At 45.4% G+C, this 23,082-nt stretch overlaps 1 protein-coding gene across 5 annotated transcripts in view; it reads left to right on the forward strand.

Annotated features, from left to right (window-relative positions):
• Nucleotides 1-23,082, forward strand: part of pms1 (PMS1 homolog 1, mismatch repair system component) — a 153,156-nt gene that overhangs the window by 15,255 nt on the left and 114,819 nt on the right. For all 5 annotated transcript variants that reach the window (XM_070875861.1, XM_070875864.1, XM_070875865.1 and 2 more), the window contains one exon: nt 5,096-5,198. In XM_070875861.1, coding sequence (XP_070731962.1) covers nt 5,096-5,198 — 103 coding nt within the window. The remainder of the gene's footprint in view (nt 1-5,095; nt 5,199-23,082) is intronic.

Raw genomic sequence — 23,082 nt, forward strand, 5'->3', positions numbered from 1 at the left:
GGTTCCAATGTCCCAAGAATTTGAATCCCTCCCTTTTGCACCGCTCCTCAAGCCACGTATTGATCTGAGCTATCTTGCGATTCCTACTCTGACTAGCACGTGGCACTGGTAGCAATCCTGAGATGACTACTTTTGAGGTCCTACTTTTTAATTTAGCTCCTAGCTCCCGAAATTCGTCTCGTAGGACCTCATCCCGTTTTTTACTTATATCGTTGGTACCTATGTGCACCACGACAACTAGCTGTTCACTCTCCCTTTTCAGAATGCCCTGCACCCGCTCAGAGACATCCTTGACCCTTGCACCAGGGAGGCAACATACCATCCTGGAGTCTTGGTTGTGGCCGCAGAAACGCCTATCTGTTCCCCTTACAATCGAATCCCCTATCACTATCGCTCTCCCACTTTTTTTCCTGCCCTCCTGTGCAGCAGAGCCAGCCACGGTGCCATGAACTTGGCTGCTGCTGCCCTCCCCTGATGAGTCATCCCCCTCAACAGTACCCAAAGCGGTGTATCTGTTTTGCAGGGGGATGACCGCAGGGGACCCCTGCACTACCTTCCTTCCACTGCTCTTTCTTTTGGTCACCCATTTACTATCTGGCTGTGTACCCTTTACCTGCGGTGAGACCAACTCGCTAAACATGCTATTCACATCATTCTCAGCAATGCGGTCTGTCAGGATCTGCAGATGGATACACTTCCCGCACACGTCGTCGTCAGGGGCACCGGAAGCGTCCCTGACTTCCCACATAGTACAGGAGGAGCACAACACATGTCCGAGCTCTCCTGCCATGACTTAACCCCTAGATAAACTTATTTGGCAACAACAATGCTAAAGGTTACTTACTGATATAGAAAAGAACAAGAAAAACTACTTACCAATCAGCAGCCATTGGTAATTGGTAAGTAGTTTTACTTACTCCCTTGGCTGTGACGCCACCTTTCGATTTCTTTTTACTTCTTTTTTGCCTCCCTGCTGCAGCTGCACCGGCTGGCCTTTATAGGCCTGCCTCAGCGATCTCCCGCCTCTTGCCGACCACGAACTCCCCGAACTGCCGCCGCGTTGGCCCTTTATACGTGCTCTCAAGCCTCTGACTTGTGCTGGGGTACGGTTCCAGATACTGACTCGTGCTGGGGTACACTCCCACAGATACTGACCCCGTGCTGGGGTACACTCCCACAGATACTGACCCGTGCCGGGGTACGGTCCCAGAGACTGACCCGTGCCGGGGTACGGTCCCAGAGACTGACCCGTGCCGGGGTACGGTCCCAGAGACTGACCCGTGCCGGGGTACGGTCCCAGAGACTGACCCGTGCCGGGGTACGGTCCCAGAGACTGACCAGTGCCGGGGTACGGTCCCAGAGACTGACCAGTGCCGGGGTACGGTCCCAGAGACTGACCCGTGCCGGGGTACGGTCCCAGAGACTGACCCGTGCCGGGGTACGGTCCCAGAGACTGACCAGTGCCGGGGTACGGTCCCAGAGACTGACCAGTGCCGGGGTACGGTCCCAGAGACTGACCCGTGCCGGGGTACGGTCCCAGAGACTGACCCGTGCCGGGGTACGGTCCCAGAGACTGACCCGTGCCGGGGTACGGTCCCAGAGACTGACCCGTGCCGGGGTACGGTCCCAGAGACTGACCCGTGCCGGGGTACGGTCCCAGAGACTGACCCGTGCCGGGGTACGGTCCCAGAGACTGACCCGTGCCATGGTACGGTCCCAGAGACTGACCCGTGCCGGGGTACGGTCCCAGAGACTGACTCGTGCTGGGGTACAGTTCTACAGGTGCTCTGGTACTTGTTCAGGCAACATTCTTCATGTGTGAGACTAGACAGTGAGTGTTGGCAGGCTGGTGATATGTAACAGCTGGGCCTGAACCTACCTCACACGATATCCACATTCATGTTCTTTTCACCCTCATAGTGATCAAGGCAGGACTGCTAGCTTATTTCATAAGAACTTAAGAACATAAGAAATAGGAACAGGAGTAGGCCATTTGGCCCCTCGAGCCTGCTCCGCCATTTAATAAGATCTTGGCTGATCTGATTCTGGCCTCAACTCCACTTCCCCACCCGCTCTCCATAACCCTTGACTCCCTTGTCATTTAAAAATCTTTGTCTATCTCCATCTTAAACATATTCAATGACCCAGCCTCCACAGCTCTCTGGGGTAGGGAATTCCAAAGGTTCACAACCCTCTAAGAGAAGAAATTCCTCCTCATTTCTGTTTTAAATGGGCAGCCCCTTATTCTGAAACTATGCCCCCTAGTTCTAAATTTCTCCTTGAGGGGAAACATCCTCTCTGCATCTACCTTGTCAAGCCCCCTCAGAATCTTATGTTTCAATAAGATCACCTCTCATTCTTCTAAACTCCAAGGAGTATAGGCCCAATGTACTCAACCTTTCTTGATATGACATCCCCCTCATCTCAGGAATCAACCTCGTAAACCTTCTCTGAACTGCCTCCAATGCAAGTATATCCCTCCTTAAATAAGTAGATCAAAACTATACGCAGTACTCCAGGTGTGGTCTTACCAACACCCTGTAACAGTTGGAGCAAGACTTCCCTACTTTTTTACTCTATCACCTTTGCATTAAAGGCCAACATTCCATTTGCCTTCCTGATTACTTGCTGTACCTGCATGCTAACTTTTTGTGTTTCATGTACAAGAACCTCCAGATCCCTCTACTACAGCATTTTGTAATCGCTCCCCATTTAAATAATAATTTGCTTTTTTATTCTTCCTACCAAAGTGGATAACCTCACATTTTCCCACATTATAGTTCATCTGCCAAATTTTGTCTCCTGCTTTCTGTCTCCCTCCTCTCTTAAATAGAGGTGTTACATTTGTGGTTTTCCAGTCCGCTGGGATTTTGGTAGATTACAACCAGTGCATCCACTCTCTGCAGCCACTTCTTTTAAGACCCTAGGATGCATGCATAGATAAAAAGCAGGAAACTATAGACCAATTAGCCTAACATCTGTCGTTGGAAAATGCTGGAGTCCATTATTAAGGAAGCAGTAATGGGACATTTTGCAAAGCATGATTCAATCAAGCAAAATCAGCATGGTTTTATGAACGGGAAATCACGTTTGACAAATTTGCTGGAGTTCTTTGAGGATGTAATGAGCAGGGTGGATAAGGGGGAACCAGTGGATGTGGTGTATTTGGATTTCCAGAAGGCATTCGATAAGGTAGCACACATAAAAGGTTACTGCAGAAAATAAAAGTTCACGGGGTTGGGGGTAATATATTAGCTTGGATAGAGGATTGGTTCACTAACAGAAAACAGAGAGTCGGGATAAATGGGTCATTTTACGGTTGGAAAACAGTGACTAGTGGGGTGCTGCAGGGATCGGTGCTGGGTCCTCAACAATTTGCAATTTATATTAATGATTTGGATGAAGGGACCGAGTGTAATGTAGCCAAGTTTGGTGATGATGCAAAGATGGGTGGAAAAGCAAATTGTGAGGAGGAAACAAAAAATCTGCAAAGGGATATAGACAGGTTAAGTGAGTGGGCAAACATTTGGCAGATGGAGTATAATGTGGGAAAATGTGAGGTTATCCACTTTGGCAGAAATAATAGAAAAGCAAATTATAATTGAAATGGAGAAAAATTGCAAAGTGTTGCAGTACAGAGAGACTGGGGGTCCTTGTGCATTAAACACAAAACGTTAGTATTGCAGGTACAGCAAGTTATCAGGAAGGCAAATAGATTATTATCCTTGAGGTTCTGCTTTTCAATTTAATCCCTAGCTGCTCATATTCCCTCAGCAGACCTCTTTCTTTGTTCTATGTATGTCGTTCGTACTTACGTGAACCATGACAACTGGATCTTCCCCCTCCCACTCCGTTCTTCTCCAGCCCAGAGGAGATGTCCTTAACCCTGGCACTGGGCAGCAACATAGCCTTTGGGACGCAACGCTCTCGACTGCAGAGAAACGTATCTACCCCCATAATGATACTGTCCCCTACCACTACAGTATTACTTTTTACTCCCCCCTCTTGAATGGCCCCCTGTACCACGGTGGTCAGTTTACTCATCCTCCCTGCAGTCCCTGCTCTCGTCCACACAGGAAGCAAGAATCTCGTACCTGTTGGACAAGAGCAAGGGCTGAGGCTCCTCCATGACTATCTCCTGGGTCCCCATACCTGCCTCACTCGTAGTCACACCCTCCTGTCCCTGACCATGGACCAAATTTGAGTTAATTAATCTAATTGGTGTGACTGCTTTCTGGAACACCGCATTCAGGTAACTCTCCCCCTCCCTGATGTGTCGCAGTGTTTGAAGCTCGGACTCCGGCTCATCAGCACAGAGCTGAAGTTCCTCGAGCTGCAGAGGCTTGTCGCAGATGTGGTCGCCGTGGACCTCAATGGTGTCCACCAGTTGCCACATGCAACAGTAGAAACACACCACCTGCCCTGCCATCTCTAACGTATTCAATTAGTTAGATTTGAAGTTTTGAACATTTAGGTTATAATCCCAGTTCTTAATTTAAACCAGTGCCCAAGAAAAGAGAGAAAAACTGACCAACCCAGCAGCTGGTGAAATATCACTTACGTATTTTTACTTTTTTAAAATTGATTTTAATCTTCCCCAAATTCCTACTCTTTCCAAATTTCCAAATAAACCACTCTGTTTGACTCCACTCCATTTAAAATTTATCTGTGCAAATCACACTGTGCTCTTAAAAACTGTTGACTTTTATACCCTTAGGAGCTACACCCAATTTACAAGTGTTGACTCAGCACACTTTTGTCTGTGATTAACACCTATTTAAGACAAACAATTTCAGCTGATTGACAGTTAACTGCCACTGGCAGGCAACTTCTGTTACCGACAGTTTTACAGTTCTAGGTTTAAATCTTCTTTAAATTTCCTTTTTCCTAATCCATGAACACTGAGGCTAATTGCAACACACCTTCCCACAACTCAACATTAACCAGCCATTAAACCTGTGACCCTCCTGGTCTTCATAGCACAGTACTACACTGGCAGTACATTTCCTCATTGAGCCATTGCGGATTGCCTTCAATACTTCTGTAAAAAATTTTACAATATAAAATGCCATTTAGCTTCACTTTTTTCCCCAAGGTTATCGTCACCACTAAGACCACTGCTGATGAAGTGAGTACACAGTATACTTTGGACAGTGCTGGACACATCATTGCACAGAAGCCTTCTCACATGGGACAAGGTATTCTAATGTTTTTATATAGAGGATGTGAGTGTGCCCGCGTTCATGTCTAGTATGTCAGAGGATTCAGATCTCAACTTTGGATCTTCAACAATTGTAACAAACTTTGAAAAGAATTAAGGCAAAATGTAATTTAATCAATTGAAAAATAACAATAACAGCTGGAAACATCCTGAAGGAACATTCATCATAAAATCTAATTCATAACATGCAGTGAATATAAGAATGTTGTAATTTTCTAATGATAGCCTTAAATTTAGGATGATGGAATGTCACTATAAAGATGTAGATTAATTTGGGGATTCAGATAACATTGTATGTTGTGAGGTGATTTGCAAATCTTATCTGATTCCAGAGATTCAGTTATATTTCTATGCTCTATGTAGTCATTTAAAAATATATAAAATGAAATAACTTGCTTTTATATAGTGACTATCGCAACCTCAGGACATCCCAAAGCACTTTACAGCCAATGCAATACTTTTTTAAAAAGTATAGTCACTGTTGCAATGCAGGAAAATGTGGTTAAATTGCACATAGCAAGGTCCCACAAACAGCAACAAGATAATGACCAGATAATCTGTTTTAGCGATGTTGGTTGAGGGATAAATATTGTGCAGAACACTGGGGAGAACTCCCCTGCTCTTCAAATAGTGCCATGAGATCTTTTACATCCAGCAGAGAGGGCAGATTCGGTTTAATGCCTCATTTGAAAGATGGCACCTCTGACAGTGCAGCACTCCCTCAGTACTGCACTGGAGTGTCAGCCTAGATTATGTGCTCATGACTCTGGAGTGGGACATAAACCCGCAACCTGCTGACCCATAGGTAACAGCGCTACCACTGAGCCAAGACTGACGCTTGTATATTGTCTCCAAACATGAAAATGTGATGGGTATTAAAAGGTGGTTCAGAAATAATATGTACAGGAGACCAAAAAGCAGGTTATAAAGGAACTAAGAGGCTATTTACTCCTCAGTGCGAAGGTATTTTAATCTTGTGGATTCTGAAACTTGCACAATTTTTTCATTTTTCTATTTATATCTATATCATCATAGGCAATCCTTCGGAATCAAGGAAGACTTGCTTCCACTCTTAAAATGAGTCCTTAGGTGGCTCAACATTCCAATACGAGAACCACAGTCCCTGTCACAGGTGGGACAGATAGTCGTTGAGGGAAAGGGTGGGTGGGACAGATTTGCCACACACTCTTTCCGCTGCCTGCACTTGAGTCTCATCGCCGAGAGCATGTCGAAATCGAGGTGCTCAGCACCCTTCCGGATGCACTTCCTCCACTTAGGGCAGTCTTTGACCAGGGACTCCCAGGTGTCAGTGGGGATGTTGCGCTTTTTCAGGGAGGCTTTGAGGATATCCCTGTAATGTTTCCTCTGCCCACCTTTGACTCGTTTGCCGTGAAGGAGTTCCGAGTAGAGTGCTTGTTTTGGGAGGCTTGTGTCTGGCATGCGAACAATGTGGCCTGCCCAGCAGAGCTGATCAAGTGTGGTCAGTGCTTCAATGCTGAGGAAGTTGGCCTGGTCGAGGACGCTAATGTTGGTGCATCTGTCCTCCCAGGGGATTTGTAGGATCTAGCGGAGGCATTGTTGGTGGTATTTCTCCAGCGACTTGAGGTGTCTACTGTACATGGTCCATGTCTCTGAGCCATACAGGATGGCGGGTATTATTACAGCCCTGTAGACCATGAGCTTGGTGGCTGTTTTGAGGGCCTGGTTTTCAAACACTTTTTTCCTCAGGTGGCCGAAGGCTGCACTGGTGCACTGGAGGCGGAGTTGAATCTCGTTGTCAATGTCTACTCTTGTTGATAAGAGACTCCCGAGGTATGGGAAATGGAATATATCTATAATGCTACATTTGTATGACAAGCACTTCGCATTTCAGCATTTTCATTCTGTGACGCAGTCATGTTGCAGCTTCAAACTTTTACCACTAGATGGAGCTTCATAAAGTCCAGAAGCTGCAGATGACCACACCCGTTCTTACAGGATCACAGATACATTGAGGAAAAGTCACTTCGTCCTGAGTTCATGGACAAAGCCATGGGAAATCCATTAGTTCTAGAAATTTTTAATATAGGATTTCCAATACAGTTCTCTTAGCAATATTTGCAAAATATAAAGTTAAATTAACACTTTAAAGTTCATCAGTTACATGGCCTCTTGGGCATAGTATGTATTTGGATTTTACATGTGCTTAATCACAGAATTGACTATAATTTAAACACAGGATTAAATCATATGATTTATTCCGAATTATCATAGAAATTTACGGCACAGTAGGAGGCCACTTGGCCCATCGTGTCTGTGCCAACCGAAAAAGAGCTATCCAGCCTAAATCACGTTCCAGCTCTTGGTCGGTAGCCTTGTAGTTTGCAGCACTTCACAGCATATCCAAGTACAGGTACAACGTCCAAAATCTCGAATCCTCGGACCGAGTTGGTCCGTCTGTCCCATCAGCTATGCGCAAAATGTCTGGTTTTTGGACAATTCCGGTTTTTGGAGTTCCGGATTCGTGACGTTACACCTGTACTTTTTAAATGTGATGAGGGTTTCTGCCTCAATCACTCTTTCAGGCAGTAAGTTTCAAACCCACCACCTCTGGATGAAAATATTTCTCCTCAACTGGGAAATGGGTTCTTCCTATGTACTCTGTCTCGGCCCCTCATAATTTTATACACCTCAATAAGGTCTCCCCTCAGCATCCTCTTTTCCAAAGCAAACAACCCCAGCATATCCAATCTTTCCTCATAGCTAAAATTCTCCAGTTCTGGCAACATCCTCGTAAATCTTCTCTGTGCCCTCGCTAGTGCAATCATATCCTTCCTATAATGTGGTGACCAGAACTGTACACAGTACTCCAGCTGTGGCCTAACTAGTGTTTTATACAGTTCAAGCATAACCTCCCAGCTCTTATATTCTGTGCCTCGGCTAATAAAGGAAAGTATCCTGTATGCCGCCTTAATTACCTTATCTACCTGTCCTGCTACCTTCAGGAATCTGTGGACATGCAATCCAAGGTCCCCTTGTTCATCTATACTTCTCAGTATCCTACCATTTCTTTTGCATTCCCTTGTCTTGTTAGTCCTTCCCAAATGCATTACCTCACACTTCTCCAGATTGCATTCCATTTGCCACTTTCGGCCCACCTGACCAGTCCATTGATATCTTCCTGCAGTCTACAGCTTTCATGCTCACTATCAACTATCATGGTCAATTTTTTTATCATCTGCAAACTTCTTAATCATGCCCCCTACATTGAAGTCAAAATCATTGATATATACCACAAAAAGCAAGTACTGAGCCCTGCGGAACCTCACTGAAAACAGCCTTCCAATCACAAAAACACCCATCGATCATTACCCTTTGCTTCCTGCCACTGAGCCAATTTTGGATCCAACTTGCCACTTTTCCTTGGATCCCATGGGCTTTCACTTGTCGGACCAGTCTGCCATGTGGGACCTTGTCAAAAGCCTTGCTAAAATCCATGTAGACTAAATCGACTCTTCTTGTTACCTCCTCAAAAAATTCAATCAATTTAGTCAGAGAGTTGTTAACCTGTGGAATTCTCTACCGCAGAGAGTTTTTGATGCCAGTTCGTTAGATATATTCAAGAGGGAGTTAGATATGGCTCTTACAGCTAAAGGAATCAAGGGGTATGGAGAGAAAGCAGGAAAGGGGTACTGAGGTGAATGATCAGCCATGATCTTATTGAATGGTGGTGCAGGCTCAAAGGGCCGAATGGCCTACTCCTGCGCCTAGTTTCTATGTTTCTATGTCAGACACGACCTTCCCTTAACAAATGCATCCTGACTGTCCTTGATTAATCCGTGCCTTCCTAAATGACAATTGATACTGTGTCTCAGAAATATTTCCAATAACTTTCCCACCACCGAGGTTAGGCTGACTGGCCTTTATTTACTCGGTCTATCCCTTTCTCCCTTTTTAAACAACAGTACAACGTTAGCAGTCCTCCGGCACCACACCTGTAGCCAGAGAGGATTGGAAAATGATGATCAGAGCTTCTGTTATTTTCTCCCTTGCTTCTCAACAGCTTGGGATACATTTCATCCGGGCCTGGGGATTTATCCACTTTCAAAGATGCTAGACCCTGTAATACAGGTAGAGCGTCCGAAAGCTGGAGTTGCAAAAAAACAGAATGTTCCGAAAACCGGACACCGTGCAGATCGCTCGAGTCAACGTTTGGAATCTGGAAATCTGTTCTGAAAACCGGACATTTTTTTCACAACAGTGATATAAACGGCATAAAATGAAAATAGAAACATTTCACAAATGGATATTTGGTATTCTGATCAGTATTCTGTAAATAATCCACCGCCCCCCCCCCCCCCGCCACATGCACAGACAGACAAGCCAAAAAAAAAAATTGCGTAAAATAAAAAATCACAAAACATTCATAAGGCACTTAACTATCGAATCGCTGCAAAAGAATTAAAAAATAAAAACTTTAACTTACCTTTTTTGCAGGTCTTCATACCTACCGCTGTTCCAAGGGCTGCAACACAGGTTTTTCCTAGGCCTTATTTTTCTTCCTAACTACGGGTGCACTGTGAGCCAAAATTTTGGCGCAAGTGTTATTTCGAGTCTTGCAAGCTGGCAGTTTGCACCCCAGTGCTACTCTAAAACCGCCAGCGCAAGACTTCTCAAAATCAATAGTAATCCAAAACAAGATTAAGCATAATAAAACAAAAAATTTTTTTAATTATCCCTGCAGCCGCTTTCCTTGCCATTATCCGATTTTGAATCACCCACAGCCGCTGTCCCTCACTTCGAAGTCCGGAAATACCCAGAACTCGGCCCAGGGGTTTCCGGATTCGGGACGTCGGATTTAGTCTCCGAAATCCGGAAAAATCCAAAACTCGGCCCGGGGTTTCAGATTTGGATCGTCTGATTTCTGTTCCGAAATTCGGAAAAACTCGAAAACCGGGTTTTTGGATTTCAGAGGTTGTACCTGTATATCCTCTCTCACCATGTTATCTCATTGAATATTTCACACTCCTCCTTAACTACAGTTCTAAGGATAAGGGGTAAGCCATTTAGGACTGAGATGAGGAGAAACTTCTTCACTCAGAGAATTGTGAACCTGTGGAATTCTCTACTGCAGAGAGTTGTTGATGCCAGTTCATTAGATATATTCAAGAGGAGTTAGATATGGCTCTTACGGCTAAAGGGATCAAGAGGTATGGAGAGAAAGCAGGAAAGGGTTACTGAGGTGAATGATCAGCCATGATCTTATTGAATGGTGGTGCAGGCTCAAAGGGCCGAATGGCCTACTCCTGCACCTATTTTTTATGTTTCTATGTTTCTCTCTCTTTTATGAAGACAGATGAATGTATTCATTAAGAACCATACTCACATCTTGCACCTCCACACACACAACATTTTTGGCCTCTATTAGGCCCTACTCTTTCCTTAGTTATCCTTTTGCTCTTTATGTACTTATAAAACATCTTTGGGTTCTCCTTAATTTTACTTACCAATATTTTTTCATGTCCTCTCTTTGCTTTCCTAATTTCCTTTTTAATTTCATCCTTGCACTTTTTATACTCCTCGGCTTTTTGCACTAATCAGCTCTACAATTATCTGCAATTCTTTATATAAATATGTTGAGCTGCCCATTTATTCAGTCAGATTTTGTGCGATTGTGAACGAGACTCTAATGTACTATTCTTCACTTGGAGAAATTGAGTGTTGCATAGAAAGTATCTTATCCACTCATACTTTGGCCCCAACTAAGATGGCTGTGAAGCATCCCACTATGGGCCAATTATTTTTTGTAAAATCTGATGCCATAGGTCCACAAATGGCTATCTTCCAATATCCAGTATCAATGTAATTGCTATTGTGTTTTTGGTTTTTTAACCATTTTATTCTAGATATTTTTGGCTTCTGTTTTCAGCCACTCTCGTAGGTGTTTTCACTTTCCTCGAAAGTGGCAGAGTACCACTGCATTATGTGAACTATAGACCAGTCAGCTTAACATCAGTGTTAGGAAAGATACTGGATTCTATACTAAAATAAGTGATAGAAGAGCATCTAGAGACAGAAAATATAAAAAATAGGCTGCAAGGATTCCGAAAGGCTAAGTCATGCTTAACTATCCTGATAGAATTCTACCAGAAAGAGTAAACAAGGGTAATACAATAGATGTCATATACTTGGATTTTCAAAAAGCCTTTCATAAGATGCCACATGTAGGCTCATGACAAAAGTTAGGGCATGTGGAGTCAGTGGAGAAATAGCTCCATGGATAGCAAATTGCTAAAAAAAGAAAGCAGAGAGTAGGGGTAAAGGGTAGTTATTCAGATTGGCGGGAGATAGAAAGTGGTGTTCCACAAGGATCAGTGCTGGAACCACTGTTATTCATAATTTACATTAATAATTTGCACTTGGGAACAAATAACTCTATCAAAATTTGCAGATGATAACAAATTGGGGTGTATAGCAAACACTGAGGAAGAATGCAACATAATGTTTTTTAAAATTCATTCATGGGATGTGGGCGTCGTTGGCACCACCAGCATTTATTGCCCATCCCTAATTTCCCTTGAGAAGATGGTGGTGAGCCGCCTTCTTGAACCGCTGCAATCTGCATGGTGAAGGTGCTCCCACAGTACTGTTGGGGAGGGAGTTCCAGGACTTTGATCCAGCAATGATGAAGGAACGGCGATATACTTCCAAGTCAGGATGGTGTGTGACTTGGAGGGGAACGTGGAGATGGTGGTGTTCCCATACGCCTGCTGACCTTGTCCTTCTAGCTGGTAGCGGTCGCAGGTTTGGGAGATGCTGCCAAAGAAGCCATGGTGAGTTGCTGCGGTGCATCTTGTAGATGGTACACACTGCAGCCATGGTATGTCGGTGATGGAGGGAGTGAATGTTTAAGGTGGTGAATGGTGGGCCAATCAAGCGGGCTGCTTTGTCCTGGATGGTGCCGAGCTTCTTGAGTGTTGCTGGTGCTGCACTCATCCAGGCAAGCGGAGAGTATTCCATCACACTCCTGACTTGTGCCTTGTAGATGGTGGAAAGGTTTTGGGGAGTCAGGAGGTGAGACACTCGCCGCAGAATACCCAGCCTCTGACCTGCACTTATGGCCACAGTATTTATGTGGCTGGTCCAGTTAAGTTTCTGGTCAATGGTGATCCCCGGGATGTTGATGGTGGGGGATTCAGCGATGGTAATGTCGTTGAATGTTAAGGGGTGGTGGTTAGATTCTCGCTTGTTGGAGATAATCATTGCCTGGCACTTGTGTGTTGCAAATGTTACTTGCCACTTATCAGCGCAAACCTGAATGTCGTCCAGGTTTGGCTGCATGTGGACATGGACTGCTCAATTATCTGAGCAGTTATGAATGGCACTGAACATCAATGAACATCCCCACTTCTGACCTTATGATGGAGGGGAGGTCATTGATGAAGCAGCTGAAGATGGTTATGCCTAGGACACTGCCCTAAGGAACTCCTGTAACGATATCCTGAGGCTATGATGATTGACCTCCAACCAGCACAACCATCTTCCTTTGTGTTAGGTATGACTCCAGCCAGTGGAGAGTTTTCCCTCTGATTCCCATTGACTTCAGTTTTACTAGGGCTTCTTGATGCCACACTTGGTCAAATGCTGCCTTGATGTCAAGGACAAACACACTCACCTCACCTCTGGTATTCAACTCTTTTGTCCATGTTTGGACCAAGGCTGTAATGAGGTCTGGAGCCGAGTGCTCCTGGAGGACCCAAACTGAGCATCGGTGAGCAGGTTATTGGTGAGCAAGTGCCACTTGATAGCATTGTTGATGACACCTTCCATCATTTTGCTGGTGATTGAGAGTAGACTGGTGTGACAGTAATTGGCCGGACTGGATTTGTCCTGTTTTTTGTGGACAGGACATACCGGGGCAGTTTTCCACATTATTAGATAGATGCCAGTGTTGTAGCTGTACAGGAATAGCTTGGCTAGAGGCGCGGCTAGTTCTGAAGCACAATTCTTCAGCACGACAGCTGGGATGTTGTCGGGGCCTATAGCCTTTGCTGTATCCAGTGTGCTCAGCCGTTTCCTGATGTCACGTGGAATGAATCGAATTAGCTGAAGACTGGCTTCTATGATGGCGGGGATCTCAGGAGGAGACCGAAATGGATCATCCACTCCGCAGTTCTGGCTGAAGATGGTTATAAATGCTTCAGTCTTGTCTTTTGCACTCGCGTGCTGGGCTTCGCCATCATTGAGGATGGGGATATTCATGGAGCTTCCTCCTCCCGTTATTTGGTTAATGGTCCACCACCATTCACGACTGGGTGTGCCACGACTACAGAGCTTTAATCTGATCCGTTGGTTGTGAGATCGCTTAACCTTGTGTCTAGCATGCTGCTTCCGCTTTTTAGCATGCATGTAGTCCTGTGTTGCAGCTTCCCCAGGTTAGCACCTCATTTTTAGATATGTCTGGTGCTGCTCCTGGCATGCTCTTCTACACTCCATTGAACCAGGGTTGGTCCCCTGGCTTGATGGTAATGGTAGAGTGAGGGATATGCCGGGCCATGAGGTTACAGATTGTGGTAGAATATAATGCTGCTGCTGAATGCCCACAGCACCTTATGGATGTCCAGTTTTGAGCTGCTAGATCTGGTCTGAATCTATCCCATTTAGTATAGTGATAGTGCCACATAACACGATGGATGGTGTCCTCAGTGTGAAGTTGGGACTTCGTCTCCACAATGACTGTGCGGTGGTCACTGCTACCAATGCTGTCATGGCCGATGCATCTGTGACATGTGAGGAAGAGGTCGTAGGTTTTTCCCTTGTGTTGGTTCTCTCACCACCTGCTCTAGGCCTAGTCTGGCAGCTCTGTCCTTTAGGACTTGGCCAGCTTGGTCAGTAGTGGGTCTGCCGAGGCACTCTTGATGATGGACATTTCAATGTCCCCCACCCAGAGTACATTGTGTGCCCTTGTTACTCTCAGTGCTTCTTCACCACAAGTGGTGTTCAACATGGAGGAGCACTGATTCATCAGCTGAGAGGTGGGGTAGGTAGTAATCAGCAGGAGGTTTCCTTGCCCATGTTTGACCTGAAGCCATGAGACTTCATGGGGTCCGGAGTCAATTTTGAGGACTCTCAAGGCCACTCCCTCCCGACTGTATACCACGTGTCACCAACCTTGGTGGATCAGGACATGGTGATGGAGGATTCTGGGACATTGACTGAAAGATATGATTCTGTAAATATAACTGTCAGGCTGTTGCTTGACTGGTCTGTGGGTCAGCTTTCCCAATTTTGGCGCAAGTCTCCACATGTTGGTGAGAAGGACTTTGCAGATCGACTGGGCTGCATGTGCCTTTGTCGTGTCCTTAGCTGGTGCCAAGGTCGATGCCAGGTGGTCCGTCCAGTTTTATTCTTATTAGTGGTTGTGTACAACTGAGTGATTTGCTAGGCCATTTCAAAGGGCAGTCAACCAAGAGGGTTGTGGGTCTGAAATCACATATGGAGGCCATATTTCCTTTCCTAAAGAGCATTAGTGAACCAGATGTTTTTTTGCAACAATCCGGTAGTATCATGGTCACCATTACTGATGCTAGCTTTTTATTCCAGATTTATTTATTTAACTGAATTTAAATTCCCCAGCTGCCATGGTGGGATTTGAACTCATGTCTCTGGATCATTAGTCAAGGCCTCTGGATTATTAGGCCAGTTACGTTGCTATTATACTACCATTCCCGATATACAAGAAGACATTAGAAAACTTGCAGACTGAGCAGTTAAGAGGCAAATTAACTGTAACATAGATAAATGTGAGATGATGCACTTTGGTAGGAAAAACAGAAGCATCACCTACTCCTTAGAAAATAAGAAACTGAATGCAGTAGAAGAGCAAAGGGATCTAGGGATACAGGTGAACAAATCATTAAAAGCAGTACCTCAGGTCAGCAAAGCAATTGAACATGCTAACAAAGCGCTGGAATTTACTTCTAGGGGTATAGAATTCAAAAGTAGTGAAGTTATGTTAAACTTATATAAGAAAGAAAGAAATACTTGGATTTATATAGCGCCTTTCATGACCACCGGATGTCTCAAAGCGCTTTACAGCCAATGAAGTACTTATGGAGTGTCGTCATGTTGTAATAAGAACATAAGAAATATGAACAGGAGTAGGCCATACGGTCCTTCGAGCCTGCTCCGCCATTCAATAAGATTATGGCTGATCTGATCATAGACTCAGCACCACTTCTCTGCCCGCTTCCCATAACCCCTTATCGTTTAAGAAACTGTCTATTTCCGTCTTAAATTTATTCAATGTCCCAGCTTCCACAGCTCTCTGAGGCAGCAAATTCCACAGATTTACAACCCTCAGAGAAGAAATTTCTCCTCATCTCTGTTTTAAATGGGCGGCCCCTTATTCTAAGATCATGCCCTCTAGTTCTAGTCTCTCCATCAGTGGAAATATCCTCTTTGCATCCACCTTGTCAAGCCCCCTCATAATCTTATATCTTTCGATAAGATCACCTCTCATTCTTCTGAATTCCAATGAGTAGAAGCCCAACCTACTCAACCTTTCCTCATAAGTCAACCCACTCATCCCTGGAATCAACCTAGTGAACCTTCTCTGAACTGCCTCCAAAGCAAGTATATCCTTTCGTAAATATGGAAACCAAAACTGCACGTAGTATTCCAGGTGTGGCATCACCAATACCTTATATAGCTGTAGCAAGACTTCCCTGCTTTTATACTCCATCCCCTTTGCAATAAAGGCCAAGATACCATTGGCCTTCCTGATCACTTGCTGTACCTACATACTATCCTTTTGTGTTTCATGCACAAGTACCCCTAGGTCCTGCTGCACTGAGGCACTTTGCAATCATTTTCCATTTAAATAATAACTTGCTCTTTGATTTTTTTCTGCCAAAGTGCATGACCTCACACTTTCCAACATTATACTCCATCTGCCAAATTTTTGCCCACTCACTAAGCCTGTCTATGTCCTTTTGCAGATTTTTTGTGTCCCCTTCACACATTGCTTTTCCTCCAATCTTTGTATCGTCAGCAAACTTGGCTACATTACACTCAGTCCCTTCTTCCAAGTCGTTAATATAGATTGTAAATAGTTGGGGTCCCAGCACTGATTCCTGCGGTACCCTACTAGTTACTGGTTGCCAACCAGAGAATGAACCATTTATCCCTACTCTCTGTTTTCAGTTGCTTAGCCAATCCTCTATCCATGCTAATATATTACCCCCAACTCTGTGAACTTTTATCTTGTACAATAACCTTTTATGTGGCACCTTGTCAAATGCCTTCTGGAAGTCCAAATACACCACATCCACTGGTTCCCCTTTATCCACACTGTTCGTTATATCCTCGAAGAACTCCAGCAAATTTGTCAAACATGACTTCCCTTTCATAAATCCATGCTGACTCTACCTGACCGAATTTTGCTTTTCCAAATGTCCTGCTACTGCTTCTTTAATAATGGACTCCAACATTTTCCCAATCATAAATGTTAGGCTAACTGGTCTATAGTTTCCTGCTTTTTGTCTGCCACCTTTTTTAAACATTTGCAGTTTTCCAATCCAGGGAATTTTGGTAAATTACAACCAATTCATTCACAATCCCTGCTGCTACTTCTCTTAAGACCCTAGGATGCAAGCCATCAGGTCCAGGGTATTTAACTGCCTTTAATCCCATTATCTTACTGAGTACCACCTCTTTAGTGATTGTTATTGTGTTAAGTTCCACCCCCCTATAGCCCCTTGGCTATCCACTGTTGGAATATTGTTTGTGTCCTCTACCGTAAAGACTGATACAAAATATTTGTTCAGAGTTTCTGCCATCTCCATGTTCCCCATTACTAATTCCCCGGTCTCGTCCTTGAAGGGACCAACATTTACTTTAGCCACTCTTTTTCTTTTTATATACCTATAGAAACTCTTGCTATCTGTTTTTATATTTTGTGTTAGTTTACTTTCATAGGGATCCATCTTCTCTTTCTTAATCATTTTTTTAGTTGTTCTTTGCTGGCTTTTAAAAGCTTCCCAATCTTCTGTCCTCCCACTAGTTTTGGCCACTTTATATGCCCTTGTTATTAATTAGATGCCGTCCTTAATTTCCTTAGTTAGCCACGGATTTTCTCTTTTCTCTTACACCCTTTCCTCTTCACCGGAATATATTTTTCTTGAGAGTTGTGAAATGTTTCCTTAAATGTAAACCACTGTTCATCAACTGTCCTACACTTTAATCTATTTTCCCAGTCCACTTTACCCAACTCTGCCCTCGTGCTTTCATAGTCTCCTTTATTTAAGCTTAGTATGCTGGTTAGAGATCCAACTTTCTCACCCTCCATCTGAATTTGAAATTCAGTCATGCTATGATCGCTCATTCCGAGGGGATCCTTTACTCGGAGATTGTTTATTCATCCTGTCTCATTATACAGGACCAGATCTAAGATCGCCTGCCCCCTGGTTGGTTCCGTTACGTACTGCTCAAGGAACCCGTCCCTTATGCACTCGATGAACTCCTCCTCAAGGCTACCCTGGCAAATTTGATTTGTCCAATCAATATGGAGGTTAAAATCACCCGTGATTATTGCTGTTCCCTTTTTACAAACCCCCACTATTTCCTGGTTTATGCTTCGACCAAGAGAGTTGCTACTGTTAGGGGGCCTATAGACTACGCCCACGAGTGACTTTCCCCTTATTGTTCCCTATCTCCACCCAAACTGTTTCAACACCCTTATCATTTGAGCCAATATCGTTTCTTACTATTGCAGTGATTCCATCCTTTATCAATAGAGCTACCCTTTCTGTCTGTCCTTCCGGATTGTCAAGTACCCCTGAATATTTAATTCCCAGTCGTGGTCATCTTGCTACCACGTCTCTGTAATGGCTCTCAGATCATACCCATTTGTCTCAATTTGTGCCGTCAACTCATCTATTTTGTTACAAATGCTGTGTGCATTTAGACAAAGTTCCTTTAATTTTTTTTTCACCCTTTTTTCCTGCTGTTTCTTATCTCCTTCAAACTCACTTTCTTTATTTTTGCTTTCTAATTCCAGCTTTACTCCCCTCCCTACTGAATCTATTTTCAGGTTCCCATCCCCCTGCCAAGCTAGTTTAAACCCTCTCCAACAGCACTAGCAAACCCCCCCCCCCCCCCCCCCCCCGGTGAGGATATTGGTCCCGGCTCTGTTGAACTGCAACCCGTCCGGCTTGTACAGGTCCCACCTCCCCCAGAAGTGATCCCAATGCCTCAGGAAACGAAAGCCCTCCCATCTGCAGCACGTATTCATCTGCTCTATCCTCCTATTTCTGTACTCACTAGCTCGTGGCACTTGGAGTAATCCGGAAATTACTACCTTTTGAGATCCTGCTTTTTAATCTCTCTCCTAGCTCCCTCAACTCTGCCTGCAGGACCTCATCCTTCTTCCTACCTATGTTATTGGTACCAATGTGGACCACGACCTCTGGCTGTTCACCCTCTCCCCACAGAATGCCCTGCAGCCGCTCAGTGACATCCTTGACCCTGGCACCAGGGAGGCAACATACCATCCTGGAGTCACGTCTGCGGCCGCAGAAACACCTGTCTGCTCCCCTGACTAGCGAATCCACTACCACTATAGCTCTTCCATTCTTTTTCCTCCCCCACTGTGCAGCTGAGCCTCCTGTAGTGCTGTGGACTTGGCTCTGGCTGCACTCCCCAGAGCCACCGTCGCCCCCACCGGTACTCAGAACAGAGTACCGGTTGGAGAGTGAGATGGACTCAGGGGACACCTGCACTACCTGCCTAGTCCTCCTCTTCTGTCCAGGGGTCACCCACTCCAAATCTGCCTGCACACTCTTAAGCTGTGGGGTGACCACCTCTAGAAACATGCTATCCTCGTTGCTCTCAGTCTCACGGATGCACTGCAGTGACTCCAGCTGCCGCTCAAGCTCCAAAACACGGAGCTCCAGTTGGTGCAGCTGGTGACACCTCCAGCACACATGGTCGCTCCGGCTGCGTGCAGCATCCGGGACTCCCCACATGCCACAAGGTGCGCAATCCATGGGACTGAGCTGCCCTGCTATCCCTCTAGTTACACTCGCAACTATCAAGTAGAACTAAACTCTAAACCTCAGCACAACACACCTAGCCGTTACTCAGCAAACAGCCGATTTAATTAACTGTCTCTCCTTAGATAATAAAGATCACATGTATTTACTGGCACATGCTACTTACAGCAATACCAAAGGTTTCCTACTGAAAGGAAAAGAAAAGTACTCACCAATCCACCAGCCAATCACTTACCCGCTTGGCTGTGACGTCACACTTCGATTTTGATTTGTTTAAAACTTTTTGTCCCTGCACCAGCTGGCTCCTCCAACGGCCGCGCCCTTTTTGTGGGCCTCTTGATCCTCCCACTCCTGCTCCTGTGGTTCCTCCAACGGCCGCGCCCTTTTTATGGGCCTCTCGATCATAGAAACATAGAAACATAGAAAATAGGTGCAGGAGCAGGCCATTCAGCCCTTCTAGCCTGCACCGCCATTCAATGAGTTCATGGCTGAACATGAAACTTCAGTACCCCCTTCCTGCTTTCTTGCCATAACCCTTGATCCCCCGAGTAGTAAGGACTTCATCTAACTCCCTTTTGAATATATTTAGTGAATTGGCCTCAACTACTTTCTGTGGTAGAGAATTCCACAGGTTCACCACTCTCTGGGTGAAGAAGTTTCTCCTCATCTCGGTCCTAAATGGCTTACCCCTTATCCTCAGACTGTGACCCCTGGTTCTGGACTTCCCCAACATTGGGAACATTCTTCCTGCATCTAACCTGTCTAAACCCATCAGAATTTTAAACGTTTCTATGAGGTCCCCTCTCATTCTTCTGAACTCCAGTGAATACAAGCCCAGTTGATCCAGTCTTTCTTGATAGGTCAGTCCCGCCATCCCGGGAATCAGTCTGGTGAACCTTCGCTGCACTCCCTCAATAGCAAGAATGTCCTTCCTCAGGTTAGGAGACCAAAACTGTACACAATACTCCAGGTGTGGCCTCACCAAGGCCCTGTACAACTGTAGCAACACCTCCCTGCCCTTGTATTCAAATCCCCTCGCTATGAAGGCCAACATGCCATTTGCTTTCTTAACCGCCTGCTGTACCTGCATGCTAGCCTTCAATGACTGATGTACCATGACACCCAGGTCTCGTTGCACCTTCCCTTTTCCTAATCTGTCACCATTCAGATAATAGTCTGTCTCTCTGTTTTTACCACCAAAGTGGATAACCTCACATTTATCCACATTATACTTCATCTGCCATGCATTTGCCCACTCACCTAACCTATCCAAGTCACTCTGCAGCCTAATAGCATCCTCCTCGCAGCTCACACTGCCACCCAACTTAGTGTCATCCGCAAATTTGGAGATACTGCATTTAATCCCCTCGTCTAAATCATTAATGTACAGTGTAAACAGCTGGGGCCCCAGCACAGAGCCTTGCGGCACCCCACTAGTCACTGCCTGCCATTCTGAAAAGTACCCGTTTACTCCTACTCTTTGCTTCCTGTCTGACAACCAGTTCTCAATCCACGTCAGCACACTACCCCCAATCCCATGTGCTTTAACTTTGCACATTAATCACTTGTGTGGGACCTTGTCGAAAGCCTTCTGAAAGTCCAAATATACCACATCAACTGGTTCTCCTTTGTCCACTTTACTGGAAACATCCTCAAAAAATTCCAGAAGATTTGTCAAGCATGATTTCCCTTTCACAAATCCATGCTGACTTGGACCTATCATGTCACCATTTTCCAGATGCACTGCTATGACATCCTTAATAATTGATTCCATCATTTTACCCACTACTGAGGTCAGGCTGACCGGTCTATAATTCCCTGTTTTCTCTCTCCCTCCTTTTTTAAAAAGTGGGGTTACATTGGCTACCCTCCACTCCATAGGAACTGATCCAGAGTCAATGGAATGTTGGAAAATGACTGTCAATGCATCCGCTATTTCCAAGGCCACCTCCTTAAGTACTCTGGGATGCAGTCCATCAGGCCCTGGGGATTTATCGGCCTTCAATCCCATCAATTTCCCCAACACAATTTCCCGACTAATAAAGATTTCCCTCAGTTCCCTCTCCTTACTAGACCCTCTGACCCCTTTTATATCCGGAAGGTTGTTTGTATCCTCCTTAGTGAATACCGAACCAAAGTACTTGTTCAATTGGTCTGCCATTTCTTTGTTCCCCGTTATGACTTCCCCTGATTCTGACTGCAGGGGACCTACGTTTGTCTTTACTAACCTTTTTCTCTTTACATACCTATAGCAACTTTTGCAATCCACCTTAATGTTCCCTGCAAGCTTCTTCTCGTACTCCATTTTCCCTGCCCTAATCAAACCCTTTGTCCTCCTCTGCTGAGTTCTAAATTTCTCCCAGTCCCCAGGTTCGCTGCTATTTCTGGCCAATTTGTATGCCACTTCCTTGGCTTTAATACTATCCCTGATTTCCCTAGATAGCCATGGTTGAGCCACGGTTGAGCCACCTTCCCTTTTTTATTTTTACGCCAGACTGGAATGTAGGAAACACGGCAGCTAATTTGCGCACAAGCAAGTTCCCACAAACAGCAATGTGACAATGACCAGGTAATCTGTTTTTTTGTTATGTTGATTGAGAGATAAATATTGGCCAGGTCAGTAGGGATAACTCCCCTGCCCTTCTTCGCAATAGTGCCATGGGATCTTTTACATCCACACGAAAGACGGCACCTCCAACAATGCAGTACTTCCTCAGCGCTGCACTGGAGTGTCAGCCTAGATTTTTTTGTGTTCAAGTCCTATTGGCTGAATTTTCGCCATCATTTTGCGGCGTCTTTTTGGCCTACTCTGTTTTTTTTGGAGCAGATTAAAATCTGCAAGTTTCACCAACGTTTCTGTGCCATCCTAAACTATTTATGGCCGATTTTATTTAGTTCCCGATTTTTTGACGTCACTGGGGGTGCCAGCTGCTGACTGTGCCATTTCTAGCCATTTAAGCGAGTTTGGCCAAGTAGGACTTTTTCAAAAACTGCACAGTGCACTGTTCTGAAAAACCTTACCTGCACTTAAGAAAATTAGCGCAGAGAAGAGAAAATCGACGCAGAGAAGACGCCATTGTTTTAGTGGCGTGAAGACACTGGAGTGGGGAGGGGGGGCCTTTCGGTCCGGGATAGCAGCGACACCAGCACCTGTGGCGGGGGCCATTCGGCCCAGGATAGCAGCGGCACTTGGGGAGGGGGGTCTTTCAGCCCAGGATTGTGGCGGCACCAACACTTGGGGCAGGGGGCCATTCGGCCCGGGGTAGCAGTGGCACCAGCAGGGGGTGGGTGGGGCCGTTCGGCCCTGGATATCACAGGCAGGGGGTGGGTGGGGCCGTTTGGCCCGGGATAGCACAGGCAGGGGGTGGGTGGGGTCGTACGGCCCGGGATAGCACAAGCAGGGGGTGGGTGGGGCCATTCGGCCCAGGGTAGCACAGGCAGGGGGTGGGTGGGGCCATTCGGCCCGGGATAGCACAGGCAGGGGGTGGGTGGGGCCATTCGGCCCGGGATAGCAGTGGCACTGGGGCTCTACAAAAAAGTGGTAACCTAATGTGCGATTGTGTGTGGAATGACTTTCATTTTATTCGGCCTGTTTCATCTAAAATTGAAGAAATAAATATTGCAGAGTATGATGGATTGTCACGACAATCTTCCAATAAACAGAAGTGAGGAGACCTTGGCAATGGTAATATGTACCTACATCTGTCTTGCTGCATCTTGTATGTTTCACTTTGCAGCCTCAGCCCTTCAGTGTGACCCTCGTTGCCCTGGCAACCTCGGTTTTCGGCGCAGAACTTATATTCCACCCACAGAGCTTAAGGACAATCT

The sequence above is a fragment of the Pristiophorus japonicus genome, chromosome 3 (genome assembly GCF_044704955.1).
Source record: "Pristiophorus japonicus isolate sPriJap1 chromosome 3, sPriJap1.hap1, whole genome shotgun sequence".
In the NCBI taxonomy this organism is placed as follows: Eukaryota; Metazoa; Chordata; class Chondrichthyes; family Pristiophoridae; genus Pristiophorus; species Pristiophorus japonicus.